Below are 14,162 nucleotides of genomic sequence, written 5' to 3'. Positions count from 1 at the left end.
CTTATGGAAGAACTTTATTATATAGGAGAAAAGAAATTAATTTCAAAAAGAAAACAAGTAAGTCTGTTTAATGAGCGACCCAAAGACATCAAAGAAAAAAATATGAATTTCGAGATGGGTGATGTAGACGTAATGATCTTCGATATTATAAATGTTTTACAGATATCAATACAAATTTGAAGAAATAGAATTATATATCATCACTAAAGAAAATATAGACCTCTGCTTACAAATTTTTCTTATGTTTTTATAAACGTGTTTGATTATTATAATACTTATTTATTTTTATATATTTTAATATCAATGATAAGACTTAATACGAAATAAAGCTATACTTCATTTTTTTGTATTCAATCCCATATTATGATTATATATAGGCTAGGTGTAAAATAACCTGAACTGAGACGCAAAATAAAAGGTTTCGTTAATTGAATTACAACGAAGCATTTTAAAATTTCTTATACCAAAGCAGACCTCGAAATAAACGTTTTTGTTGATTCATAAAAAAATTAATATGGGTGAAATAAATAAAATTCTACTTTTTGTATTATTTTTATTTACAAATTAACACTAACAACTTATAATGATCGTAACTAGTTGTTTTTTTGAACACCTAATTAAAGAGCAACAGTAAAACGCTTAAACATTGTAACCAATCAAATTGCGTTTTCCGATGACCTCGCCGACGAAGAACCAAAATCCGACTTCAGCGAAAACAAGGGTATTCAACCAGGCTTCCTTGACAGTGAGCTCCTTCCACTTTCCTGTTTTGGCACCGTTTATTAATCTGCCGATGCCTGCTTTGATTTCACCGAACTCTCCGGGAGTCGGAGGCTTCATTTCGACCTTTGCGTAGTACATGAAGGTGGCCAGCTTCGGCTTGGCGATTGTCATCAATTCTGAAAAAAATATATAATTATTAAGACTCGATGATCGGTAATTTATATAGGTTATGTTATCACTTTCATTTCAACGTTTTAATTGTTTTATAGGTACAATAAATAAATAATGAATATATAAAATTAAAAAGGCTTTAATGTTAAATGAAGGTCATGAATAAAACGAATAGACTATACTGGATTTTTGCACCAAGTTAAAACTTGCCGATTACATAAGATCGGTCATATGAAAATTCAAGTTTAGATTGTGATAGTCTTACTTCCAGGTAAGGACGGCAATTTGGCGAGCATGGAGGCCATGTTTGTGAAGGGGCGGAGGGCAACTGCTGAATAGTCGCAACCACACTTGACAGATGACCACCGTCAAAAGCGCTAAAAATAAGCTAACAGCTTAGAAGCGCTAACTAGGAACGCGCTAGTCAATCGTACAATTTTTAAATATTTTCTCTAATAAATGTAATACAATCTTTAAAATAAAAAGCATAGTTAAATATGTTTATACAAGTACTTTATTTTACTTTAATAACGACAACGTGAATTTACAAAATTATAATAAAAAAAAACAAGCAGACCTTAAAGCAAAATATGCTAACTGATATTTTTGTCGAAAATAAATTAAATAGCTGTTCTAAATATATGGTTTATAATAATAGTGATAATAATAATATATAACAATAATCGTTTTCTTTGTTAATATTTTCCTCGAATTAATAAATATTATTTTTATAAATTGCCCATTAAAGATTGTGGGTTCAAATCTCACGAAGGTCATTTAGAGTTAACAATGATTGTTAATACTTTTAATTCCGTTAGATCATTTTAGGTTGAATGACTATCATATATAAATATGATGTGCAAATATCGAAGAAATTAATGCCTATTTTTATATATATTATGTATGAAGTTGGAAAGAAATTGACATCATAATTCGAAAGGATCCCTATATATTAAGGTGATGCAGATTTTTTAAATATCAAAGTAGGACACTTAAAAATAGTCATTTCTGATTTTTTTGTTTATTTAGTTTTCATGTAATGAGTTATTAAAGTATTAATAGGGGGGCGCAAATTTAGTTTTTGCCTGAGGCGCCAAATAACCTAGAGCCGGCCCTGTCTCTACATAACTAATATTTATAATTATGATGACTAGATTATGTATAAAAATTACATATAAAATTTTAGATAATTTTGCATCATCTCCTTTTGCACCCACCCGCTTCCTCAGGTCGTGTGTAAGCCATGTTTGGGTAATTATTGACCCTAGTACTAAGCACGTTTGCTTCCCTTCACACGACGATGACTATCGAAAAAAACACATTTTGTTTAGGATAATTTGGAACTGTGTGAATCTGTAATATTGTAATTATTATAAGAAACATGATTGTATTATTATATATATATATAATATCATTTTTTCTCTAGTTATTTTGGTAATTCAAGATATGAACCATATTTAAATAAAAAATTATACATTCATCCACTAAATATTTAATTAAAAATAAATGTAATATCAAAATTATTATGAAAAAGAATTTTTAATGTTGTATGAGATGGGAGTGGAAATTTAGAACAAAGCTTAAATATAATAAAAAAAATATTTGTAAAATTTAATTTTGTTACTTAAAAAATGGAAATTTGCTAGAAAATGTGGGGGCCTAACGTGTCAGTATTTATAACCATAATAAACGTATTAAAATATTATTTTTGCTTTTCATAATTAAATTTTTACTTTGTGTGATATTAGGTATGAGCAATTTTGTCTTATGGCAGCCCCTATCTCTTGTGAGTGAATAGGTTATAGAGCTATCATGGCTCTTGTGTCAAGTTTCAATAGTCTAACTAAACAACTGCTAAAGCTATCGTTAGTATAATACTAATAATAGAGTCGAATTGTGCCGATTTTTCTGTTTATTCGAACGTTTTCTATTTCAGAATCCAAACGAACGTAATTCAAACCCGGGAGTATGCCTTAAGACAAACGAAATTAAAATACCCTCACTGGTTTTTGAAGAAACAGCGTGTGGTAAGGCGTGCTCAATGCTTACTCCGTCAAAATGTAATGTTATCGATTCAGCTATTTATGTATTTCACTTAACAGGTTCACGATGATTTCATTACACATGACAACAGACAGTTTATTCAAGAAGTTGTTAAGGAACGTCTCGAAGCCACTGCCAAAGAGAACAACGCCGTCAATTACCAAGATTCGCCGCTCAAAGATGAGATACCTAACTACGGCGAATGGAGTCCGGGCGTTAAAAGAACAGGGTTGATTGCTAGAAAATTGGGACATTATCCCATGTGGACTGCTACAGGTCAAAAATTCACATCCACACTAATACAGGTAAATTTTTTAAACTATTTTAACTATTAACAAAACACGAGGACCGTAATATGTAAATTTAATCAAATTGTATTACAGATAGTCGATAATCACGTAGTAAAATATACGTCTCCCGAAGAAACAAGTTTTATCGTAAGAGCGAGAAATAAGCCTAAAAAAAATTTGGGATGTATGCTTGTCGGCGCCGAAACTACAGACCCTTCTTTCTTAACTAAAGAATATTGTGGAATTTTCGATAAATCTGGGGTCCTTCCTAAGAAACAAATATGTAGATTTTACGTATCTCCTCAAGCTGCTCTGCCGCCGGGAACTCCTTTATATGCCACTCATTTCCGTGTTGGCGATCACATTGACGTGCGAGGGAAAACGTAAATATAAATGCTTTTTATTATATGTATCTATCAATTAATCTCGTTCCATAATCCAACCTTAAATATTTTCATTTTTTTATTTATAAAAAAATTCCTACAAGAATCAAGTCAATTTATGTACAAAAGAATATTATTTTTATATTCCGTTTTTACTTTTAAGACTTTTATTAACATTTTAATTTTTTTTATAAATCTTTAAACGAACATATAAAACATATTTATGAGGACAATTTTTCAGGAAAGTTTCATGTAAATCAACAAAAATAATTTCATTTTATAATGTTTTTTTATTTATTTTAGGCTAGTTGCAAAATATAGTTTAAAAATATTTCTTTCGGACTATGTAGGCAATTGAGAGTTAATGTGTAAAATTTATATATTTTTCTCACTAGAATTGGTCGCGGCTTTCAAGGCGTTATGAAAAGGTGGGGATTCAAAGGTATGCCGGCAACTCACGGTGCAACTAAAACTCACAGAAGACCTGGTAACATCGGCGGTGGCGGTGAGAAAGGTAGAGTTTGGCCCGGAACCAAGCTACCAGGACACATGGGATTCAAGTATAAATAATACATGTTTTTAAAAATATAGTTTTATAGTATATTTTACATATTCAAAATATATTTACAGATGGCGAATTCTTCGAGGTTTAGAAATATTGCGCATAGATACAAGGAACAACGTTTTGTGGGTACGTTCCACTGCTATTCCTGGACCCGTGGGTGGTATGTTGTATCTGTACGATACGGTACTCACAATAAAAAAGTTCAAGACGGCGCCACCTTTCCCGACGTACATACCGACCGGCGAAGAACCTGAAGAGTTTATTTCTGAAAAAATACATAATTTCTCAGCTTCTACAATCAATTTCCCAGAATAAATAGCATTGTATTAGTGTAGTGGTATTAACTGATATATTAGTTTAAGAGTAATTTATAAGTGAAAAATATAATAAATTTGTTTCATTTAAATATTTTTTTTATTAAATTGCCTATAAATTTTATTGTGATGATCCTATTCATGGTCCTCGGGTACAGTAAAATCTATCCAATGCTATTTTAGCAATCTAATTCTCTTAACAATGAATTGACATAAACAAGAAGGAAGTGTGTGTGAAACCAGTACATGTAAAATTGTTCATATCGATCAGTTATTTGGTATGACGATATCGATACCGGAGACAGATATGCGCCTTCACCTTTGTTATTCGATTAATCGAACGATAAAATCGAGTGATTTATTGAGTGGCAATTTTTCTCTGAATATTTGAAAAAAATTGTTCTTAAAGAAAACTTTTCCCAAGAATGGATTCGTGAACGTAAAGCTCCTGACCAACGTTTGGTAAATTAATAATGTTCATATTTGTAATAATTCAAAAAATAACTCTATTTATATCATGAAATATTTTCTAGTTATTATTTTTGCTGGATATAATTTAGTTATATATTTTTATAAATTGTTTCCATAAAATATTGAAGTTTTTGAGTCTGTGACGGTTGTGTCAGTTAAAAAATGAATACCTGGTTGATGATGATAAAAAATGAAACGATATAATTATCATTTTGTCACTTAAAATCTACATAAGAAATTCAATGATAAAAAACTATTCCTATAAATTTTATGTTTCGGGAAATAAATAATAATTTTCCACTTGTTTGGGTTTAACCCTTACAATAATCTCTAAAACAGAGTTAATATTTACTGGCCATAGCTATCATATTTTTAAAACATAGTGTAATATCGAAGTGCAGACAAACTATGAAGTAATATGCAAGATACGACGTCTGTCTGTACATCTTCCGCTTATTTCCCCTTGAGAATTGATTTGGCTAAGTTTGTATTTTAGACTTGATGAAATTTCTAAAACTACAATTAGTTTTAGAACTATCATTAGGTCACGTTGGGTTGGTTAATTCGTGTAGGTTAGGTTTGGGTTTGAAGAGCAAATGGACGTTTCGAAACTGTCAAATTGAGTTTCATAGACATTTTAGAGTAGTTAAAGCAGAGTTAAATTTTATTTTCTCTACTGGTAAAAAGGAATTTAGACTTCACTGAAAAATATACATTCACTGTAACATTTGTACATATCATGTAAATATGTAAATGTTAATTACTACATATTGAAAAGTTGAAATCGTAAAATTTTACTAGCAACTACTGGTAAAATAATGTATCCTTTTTTTATTAGCTTTACAACTCAAGATGGGTCTTCAACTCATTTTTTTATTATTTGGATAGACAAGTGATTAACTTGTTGCATTAAAAAATGTCAGATGAAAATGCATTTTGATATTTCACTGAAATAACATTATTAAAAAAATATTTTCTGGATAGTTTTGACTGATTTTTTAGATTTTCGTAGAAGGATAACATAAAAATTTCGTTTAGAATCAGGGACGTTATTTCAGATTTTTCCAGGGAGGGGACAGGGGCAAAAGTTGGCCAGTCAGTGGTAATTTTTTTAATATTTCGATTTAATGAAGATTTATAGTATTTTATTAAATAACATGCATTTTTCTGGCCAAATTCAAGGGGGGATGCCCCCCCCCCCAATTAACATCCCTGGTTCTATAATACGAATTGTTAGTGTATTACTGTTGGACAAATTATGTGTTAGCGAGCATTGGTCAGAACAGCAAACACCCTATAAATAACTTTGCAACAAATCCTTTTCCAAAAATTTTCCTTACATAAATGCACAAACAATTCGTTTTATGGGACAAAGTATTTATTTAAATGCACAAAACCCTCAAAATAATTCCCTGTTAAATTAAATAATAAAAATTTTAAATAGAAAAAATTACTTCAGCCTTTCAGTAAAATAAAAAAATAATGTGTATTGAAAACTAATGTATTCATTTTAATAAATCGTATTTTACATTGAAACATACAATTATAAAATAGTAGAGTTAAAATATAGTAAAATTCACGGACAAAATCAACAAATATACAAATTTGTCTCACATTACAATTGATTGATATTGAAAAATTAAAGATTATCTATAACTATAATATAATAATTGAGAAAAAAGTCAAACATTAAAAATACAGAAAGTACACAAGAAAAAAGTATTATGAGTATTTAACAAATTGTCAATTTTCAATTTCTTTCTTATCAAAATAGTCAGGTAAGTAAATATTTTTAATTACAGTCACTTTGTCAAATTATAAATATAAATTAAATCATTATGCAAAAACAAACAATATTATATAAAACACATTTGTGACATTTTCACAATATTTACATGTACGTTATAATAGAAATTCTATCAAATTAACGTTCGCATGTAAGATCATTACACCTAGTTACTCAGACAAATAATTACTGACGAATACGTCCACGACACGAGGTCTTAAAAACTCTACTTGGATCATTGAGGTGCAGCCGGTTGATAATTGTAACCGCCGTATCCGCCCTGCGGTGGCGGCTGGGGAGCCGGAGGTCTAGAATACTGATAAGTCGCGTTACCGTATTGAGAAGGGGGATAACCCGGTTGAGGATGAGATCCGTAAGCGTGAGGCGGATAAGCCCCTCCTGGCGGAGGATACGGCTGAGGCGTCGGAGGAGCGTAACCCTGAGACGCCGAAGAAGTCGGATTGCTCGGAGACTGAGCGACCGGCGATTGATAGTTGGACGGCGCCGGACTGCCGGGTTGAGAAGACGGATTCGAGAACGGAGGCTGGGACGACGCCGGATAGTTGGACGGCTGACCGGCCGGAGGATACGGCTGAGTCGAAACGTTCGAGTTCGACGGTTGCGTGGCTCCGTTCTGCGGATTCGAATGAGCGTTCGGGGTGGAGTAAGTCGGCGATTGCGCCGAAGGAGGCCCGTAGCTCGCCGATCCTGGCGTCTGTCCAGAATAGCCCGAGACGGGTTGAGGCGAATGATTCGGCTGCGAAGTCGGAGGATAGCCCGACGGCGGCGCGTTAGAATATTGCTGCGGTTGATAAGAATTTTGATTCGGAGCGTTGTATCCGACGGGCGGAACGGCTCCTCCGCCCGGGGCTCCATAATTAGATCCCATCGGGGGATTCTGAAAAGCGCCGGCTGTCGAATAATTCTGGGACGTAGTTCCTCTCGCCCCGGAGTACGGAATCGGAGCAGGCGGCACCGGTCCGCCGGGAGTCGGAGGCGCATAAGTCTGCTGCATGGTAGACGGAGGATAGTTGCTTCCTTGATGTCCCGGGTTTTGGTAACTATTGTTTTGCGACGTGGTTATCGGCGGTCCGTATCCGGCGTTAGAGGGATAAGGCTGCGGTTGCGATCCCGGCGGAGCGTACGGCTGCTGATTGGGATTTATGTAGCCCGATTGGTTTTGCGCGGGATAAGCGCCGCTTCCCATGTTTTGGTATTGACCTTGATATTGATTTTGAGGATATCCTCTTTGGTTGTAGGGTTGGGGCGACCCGCTCGGTCTGGGCGAATTGGGAACCGTTACGTTCGGAGAACCTCTGTAAGGTTGCGCGTTCTGCGCATAGTTGGAAGGATTTTGATTTTGGGCAGACGAAACATCGGGGTTTCCGGGATGCGGAGAGTTTTGATTCGGTTGGGCGTTTCCCTGCTGCAATTGGTGCGGCGGCTGAAATAAATCAAAGAAAAAACTACTAAAACAATTTTTTTTTCAATTCTACAAAGACTAACTGTCGATAAAGGAAAATATTAAAATTGCATTGAGAATTGTCGGTGCAGTAAGAATTGTAAACTATTAATAAAGAATTGTATGGAGCGTGTGGAGCAGGGCTGTGGAGTCGGAGTCTTAAAAAAACGACCAACTCTTGACTACTTTTTATAATTTTCTCTAACACGTTAAGTGCATTGAAGAGCGTTTATTTAATTAGTTTTTAAGATCTAATTAAGTTTAAATCACGGATGGAAAAGATTAAATTTAGATTAGTATTATTAAAGATTTAACCCTTTGAGTATCGCCGTACGTGTATCGTGGTCGTTCTTTCACTATTTTGAGGTACCCCAGATAGTTATATATGTACCTATATAAGTGAAGAAATAATATATAAAAAACATAATTATATAATATATTTTTAATTTGAAGGATTTTTAGAGAAAATAATACAAATAAATTAAGGAGTACTAATTTTATAAAAAATAATTCACAAAAACCGAATATTATTCGGCTAAATAAATATGTAAAGTAAATTAACGAAATTTAATAATAGAAAAGTGTTAAAAATATAGTAAAATAAATGGAAGCAATAAAATGTTAAGTATCACTTGATTTTTTTCTACAATTCTACTATACTCAAAATGGTTAAGATTAGATTTAGTCAAGCAGGCAAAAGGCAAAATAAAAGTAACGAAACAAGCATTTTCCCTTGCAAGTATAATTATTAAATTTGTTATTTATTTTAAAGTATTGTTTCTCACTTTTTTTACATATATTATAATAAATGGTGAGTAAAATTTTAAGCGACTCGACAGCCCTGGTGTGGAGAATTGTATTGGGCATTTTGGAAGGAATAAATGTTTAGAAATGTATGATATGAAAAATCAGAGTACCCATTTATGTAGTTTTGGATGGTTGTAGCAGATCCTGCTTCATAAACAGACAACTGATTCATAAACAAAAATTAAATTCACATAGTCTTTTGACTCATTGCAACTGAGCAATCTCATTATGTCTTCAAAATAAAATTGATGTATGTATAAATATGCATTGTTTAAAAATAAGACTACCGAATCATTTCCGGGAAATGAAATTATTTATTTATGTATTGTAAATAATGACAGACGTTAGCCCAATGCATTACAACAGGGTAGACACTGCCGATAAATAGTAGCAATTGATTTCGACAAGGAATCGATGCCCTAGGACCACAAAAAGTTAAGGGCCATCATTTGTTTAATCATATTTTTATTGTTGTATAGCATATTTGGCCAAAGCAAACATCGTTATGGACAGCGCGTGACGGCGTTGGGCCAAAATATCTTGTGTAATAACATAACCTGGACGGAAATGAATAGAATAATTACGGGCAGAATCGCTTGAATGTTCTGCGTGGCGTCCGCCATCGAAGCCAAGTAGACCAGGTTTCGATGCAGCACTTGCTGGTATTGCACGCACTCGGTCGCCTGACCCTTCGACTGGTACTCTTGAATCGTTTGTATCAGATGCGTATTCTCGTCGAGCATCTTCTGGATCTGAGCGGAGCTAGGCGGGGGCCGAGTGCCACGCTGGGTAAACGCCACGGACATGGCGCGAGGGTCGACGCGGCGAACGAGCAATAACAACAAAAAAACGAGAGACGAACGGACGCAGCCGGCTCGGTGAGCGATGGGCGCCGCGCCGCTCGATGGACTCGCTAGAAGCTAAAAAGAGCTACTTTAGCTTCGATATCATAAACTTTATTTAGTATTGTGGCTACAAATTTATAACTTCTTCAGACATTTCTTCTTCTTTGCACGCCATTTATTACTATTAAATTTTATCTAAAAAACTATTCAGCCAATATATTTAAATGTGTTATTTCCAAATTTCAATATATAAAAATATTATTTAGAAGCAAGTAAAAGAAATATACCAACATAAAAGTCAGTACTTGTTGATTGTGATAAAATCATTGCAGTATTTCAAATATATCGTTGATTATAAGAGCTAAAATCCGCTAAAAATATTCTCATATAAATATTTTGTTTAAGCTTTCTACAATTGACAATGGGTAAAGCGTACTAATTTATGTGGTCAAAGGCGACTAAATGATCTAGCTTCCTGTCCAAATTATTTAATTTTAAAAGGCCTAAAAATATGCTCTGATTCCCGTATATCCTTTGAAAGGCCGTGCATACATCGAAAATTTTTTTTTTTGTTTTTGTTTTTCTAATCGCTATACTACTGCGAAAAAGTTACCTTATACAATAAAAAGAAAAACGACATAATTATACCAGTAGCTCAAGTTGCGTATTATATCAGTAGTTTGAAGAAATTGTCCAATAAAGTTAAATAAATTATTTAAACATCATTTATGTTTTAATGTTTTCTGATCACGCAATGTGTGCGAAAAACAAGAATTTACAACAGTTTTGCAATTTTCATTTTACAGCTCTTCGCTAGTTTTGTCAATACAAAACGATCCAGAACGTACCACGAAGATATGACGGCACGTCGAGTTCACCCACACCCTACCAAACTAACTTTAGGGACCGTGATGGTGACGGGTGGCAATTAGACACAGATTGAGCCGCTGCAGTAGTATGTTTATTGACGGTTACAGTTGTTTACATTGTAAAAAGGGCGGACGCGAGAAGATGCGTCTGCACGCCAGGAAGGTTGCCAGTGGAGAGAGAGAAAACCGTCACTTCAATGCTACTCCAGCGCCGACCAGTTTTTGCCATAACAAATCTATATTGGCTCCCATATAACCATCTAAAGTGGAGGTTTGTTATTTGCATTATATATTTACAAAAAAAATAATTGGATTCAATGGTTCGCTGTTACTTCTACTGTTTCTTTTCACTATGTACACGTTTAAAGTCTGACTTTTAGAATAAATCAGGCTTTTAGGATAAATCAGTACTCACCCAATTCCCGTAGCATTGGGTGAGGATACAACAAGCTAGTAATTCAGTCATCATTTCAGTGTAATCAGTAGTTTCAAAGTTTATCTTAGGTGGCACGAACTTTCTAATAGTTTTTCCTTGAGATGCGGATTGTCTTGCTTTTAAAATTCTCATATATATCTTTTATCAACGAGCATAGCCAATAGAACATTTTCATGGTGTGCAAAGAACGCCTTGCGTCAAATTACTAGATTAACAACTTCAAGTAGGTTGTCAGATAAATACCACGATGTTCGAATTGCTAGAAAAACATTTTTAGGGCCGTCAGTAAAATATTTGCTCTTTTTGCTGTTGAACCACACAGGCATGTATGATTTCAAGATCAAGATAGCTGTTTGTTTTAAGCTCTTAGAATGATTGGACAAATTTGTGTACAATTTAGCACTCGATTGGCCGCAATTAGCCATATATAATGAAGCAGAGAACTAGGTTCTCAAATTGACAAATCCTCTAGACCATGGTTTCCCAAACTATGTTCCGCGGAACACTGGTGTTCCGCGGAACCAAAATAGGTGTTCCGCGGAGCCTTAATAGATATTTCACAAAAATTTAGAGTAGATTAAAAAAATTGTTAGTCTTGCTAATACATAAAAATTGTTCATAAATCTGATAAAAAAGCTTGAAAATATGTCTTAAATATTCAACATTGATGTTTATAAAATCTGGAGGGAAAAGTTTCATAAGTCGGTGTTGTTTTCTTTAACTTTCAAATTTGATCGTACTTAAACAATATTTTTTTGTTAAATAATCACACGATATTAGTGCTTGTTATACGATTTTTATTTATGTGACTAGATATGCTACTAGCAGTCACTGTATTTTGCATAGGCATGCACTGTTGACTAAAAAAATTTCTACAAATTTAAAAAATGTTATGAAGTAGCCGTGAAAATGATAAACTATGTAAAATCTAGACCACTTCAATCCAGATTATTTAAAATTTTGTGCGATGAAATGGGTAGTGAACATGAAGCACTTTTATTACATACTGAAGTGAGATGGCTATCCAGAGGAAAAGTACTATTAAGACTTTATAACCTTCGAAATGAATTATTAGTCTACTTGAAAGCACAAAATAATTCGCAACATCATTTTATACATTTTTTAACAAATCCTTCCTGGTTGATACATCTGCATATCTGGCGAATATTTTTACAAAGTGAAATGATGTTAACTTATAATTACAAGAAAAAGTATTACAATTTTTAATATGCGAGATAAAATTGAATCTTTTGATAAAAAATTACAATTTCAGATTTTATCGGTTGAATCTAATAATTTTGATCGTTTTCCTGTCTTGGATATGAATGTTTAAATGAATTGAATTTTCAAGTAGATAAAAAAGTTTCACAATTATTTTTAGAACACCTATATTACTTGAAAATAACTCTTTCGGAATATTTTCCGAAAACTAGTAAGAACGATTCCTGGGTTCGGAATCCATTTTCCGTGACAGTAAAACCAGTGGGCATAAGGGATTATGAGAATTTAGTTAATGACTCTGATTTGAAACAAAAATATCAGCCATTAAATGATTTCTGGGCGAGTCTGACTGAAGAGTTCCCCAAGGTGTCAAAACAAGCTTTGGTTTGTTTACTTCCGTTTTCCACGACGTATTTATGCGAAGTGGGATTTTTTAAGTATATTGCAACAAAAACAAAATACAGAAATAGACTCCACGCCACGGCAGATATAAAAATACAACTAATTAAAATTGTGCCTGATATAAAAAAAATGTTATTTAAGAACCCAAAATCATCAGTCATTAGGAGTTTTATTTATTTGTATTTTTATGGTTATTAAATAAATTGAATAACATTTCTTTAATAATATGTTTTATTTTATTATGAATTACCCAGCCTAAAAAATAAGCTAAGTGTTCTGCCAAAATTTTCGGATTTGCCAAGTGTTCCGTCGCTGAAAAAGTTTGGGAAACCCTGCTCTAGACAATGTCCCGACTTTGGATATTATCCATAGCAATAAAGTCGTGACATTGTTCAAAGAGATAGATATAAGTTAAAGTAAGTGAGTATGGAAACGAGTTCTTCTAGTCCAAAATTACAAATTTCATAATATACTTTATGAATTATAGTATATTTTCAAAATGTATTTATTAAAAACAAACTTATTTTGTTTTTTTGTGTATTTTATAACTTAATTATTACTAGAAACATACATAAATTGTGTAGGTCAAGTCTGTCAACCTCGTGGCCCACGGGCCGCATGCGGCCCACAGAAAACCTTTTTGCGGCCAAAACAATCTCAAATTATTCCCATCTCGTGGATAAAAGCCACCTCATTTTATGAACAAAGTTTCCGTATGACCTCTTTTTAGCTCCCACCAGTATCTCTAATCGAACAAAAATGTTTGAGGTGACCTTTTTTGCGGCGCAAATGAAATAAAATAATGTATTTATACCAGTGATCGAGTTATACAGGTCTGTTGTAGGTTATTGACTACATCTGAAAGACCAAGACTCAAAATTTAAATGAACTTCAATGTTTTTTAATGTCTATCTTGTCTGGAATTAAAATTATGATTTAAATATTTTGATGATTATTGTCACTTCAATCATAGAAAAAATGTCTCTTTCGTGTCAATTCGATTTGTTTTTATGCACCTGCCACTGCGACGAGCAATTTTCGTGATTTTGTTTATGTCTACACGTTTCAAAGAACTCTATCTGCTCATATCTTTATACTATAATCTTACATTTTCAACACGACTGGTCGGCGAGATATTTTCCCTTTTGCTCGCTCGCGTGTAAAGTGACGAGAGTGAGTGAGAGATAAGGGTGCGCAATTGCACACACTTATATCTCACTCACTCTTGTCACTAAACACACGATCGAACGAAAGGGAAAAGATCTCACGGAAAAGAATATAAAAAAATATGCTAGCACTACTTCTTATGTAGAACGATGGCGTGAAATATATGCCAATACAGATCGCAAACGCTATTTATCAATTTTTATATTA

General features: G+C 33.5%; 3 protein-coding genes across 5 annotated transcripts; 1 reads left to right on the top strand and 2 right to left on the bottom strand.

Annotated features, from left to right (window-relative positions):
• Positions 1-539: 539 nt before the first annotated feature.
• On the bottom strand, positions 540-1,270 carry LOC148228531 (ATP synthase F(0) complex subunit g, mitochondrial-like). Its single transcript, XM_088199496.1, has 2 exons — positions 1,160-1,270; positions 540-899 (listed from the first exon to the last, which is right to left on the bottom strand). The coding sequence occupies exons 1-2, from the start codon at positions 1,197-1,199 to the stop codon at positions 640-642; spliced, it is 300 nt and encodes a 99-aa protein (XP_088055622.1). The 5' UTR covers positions 1,200-1,270; the 3' UTR covers positions 540-639.
• A 1,370-nt stretch (positions 1,271-2,640) lies between these two features.
• mRpL3 (mitochondrial ribosomal protein L3) lies at positions 2,641-4,581 on the top strand. Its single transcript, XM_088199314.1, has 6 exons — positions 2,641-2,759; positions 2,831-2,921; positions 2,997-3,242; positions 3,321-3,610; positions 4,006-4,170; positions 4,241-4,581. The coding sequence occupies exons 1-6, from the start codon at positions 2,707-2,709 to the stop codon at positions 4,488-4,490; spliced, it is 1,095 nt and encodes a 364-aa protein (XP_088055440.1). The 5' UTR covers positions 2,641-2,706; the 3' UTR covers positions 4,491-4,581.
• Positions 4,582-6,445: 1,864 nt separating this feature from the next.
• Positions 6,446-9,927, bottom strand: LOC148228529 (uncharacterized). Of its 3 annotated transcripts, none has more exons than XM_088199312.1 (2): positions 9,600-9,927; positions 6,446-8,215 (listed from the first exon to the last, which is right to left on the bottom strand). In XM_088199312.1, exon 2 carries the CDS (start codon positions 7,951-7,953, stop codon positions 6,982-6,984), a length of 972 nt encoding a protein of 323 aa, XP_088055438.1. In that variant the 5' UTR covers positions 7,954-8,215; positions 9,600-9,927; the 3' UTR covers positions 6,446-6,981. The 3 variants fall into 3 exon arrangements, with proteins under 3 accessions (XP_088055438.1, XP_088055439.1, XP_088055437.1); XM_088199313.1 differs by having other exon boundaries at positions 6,446-8,212; XM_088199311.1 differs by having other exon boundaries at positions 6,446-8,190.
• Between the last annotated feature and the right edge of the window lie 4,235 nt (positions 9,928-14,162).

Source organism: Plectrocnemia conspersa, unplaced genomic scaffold, assembly GCF_051122295.1.
Source record: "Plectrocnemia conspersa isolate PC_06_02 unplaced genomic scaffold, ASM5112229v1 ptg000012l, whole genome shotgun sequence".
Taxonomy (NCBI): domain Eukaryota; kingdom Metazoa; phylum Arthropoda; class Insecta; order Trichoptera; family Polycentropodidae; genus Plectrocnemia; species Plectrocnemia conspersa.
This window is presented reverse-complemented; position numbering and strand designations above follow the sequence as displayed.

Coding starts and splice junctions, on each gene's coding strand:
- mRpL3 (XM_088199314.1), top strand. CDS start 2,707: ATGGCTCTTGTGTCAAGTTTCAATAGTCTAACTAAACAACTGCTAAAG. Junction 2,760..2,830: donor AAACAACTGCTAAAGCTATC/GTTAGTATAATA, acceptor TTTCTATTTCAG/AATCCAAACGAACGTAATTC. Junction 3,243..3,320: donor TCACATCCACACTAATACAG/GTAAATTTTTTA, acceptor ATTGTATTACAG/ATAGTCGATAATCACGTAGT.
- LOC148228529 (XM_088199311.1), bottom strand. CDS start 9,821: ATGTCCGTGGCGTTTACCCAGCGTGGCACTCGGCCCCCGCCTAGCTCC. Junction 8,191..9,599: donor ACATTCAAGCGATTCTGCCC/GTAATTATTCTA, acceptor GATTTATTTCAG/CCGCCGCACCAATTGCAGCA.
- LOC148228531 (XM_088199496.1), bottom strand. CDS start 1,199: ATGGCCTCCATGCTCGCCAAATTGCCGTCCTTACCTGGAA. Junction 900..1,159: donor ATTGCCGTCCTTACCTGGAA/GTAAGACTATCA, acceptor TATTTTTTTCAG/AATTGATGACAATCGCCAAG.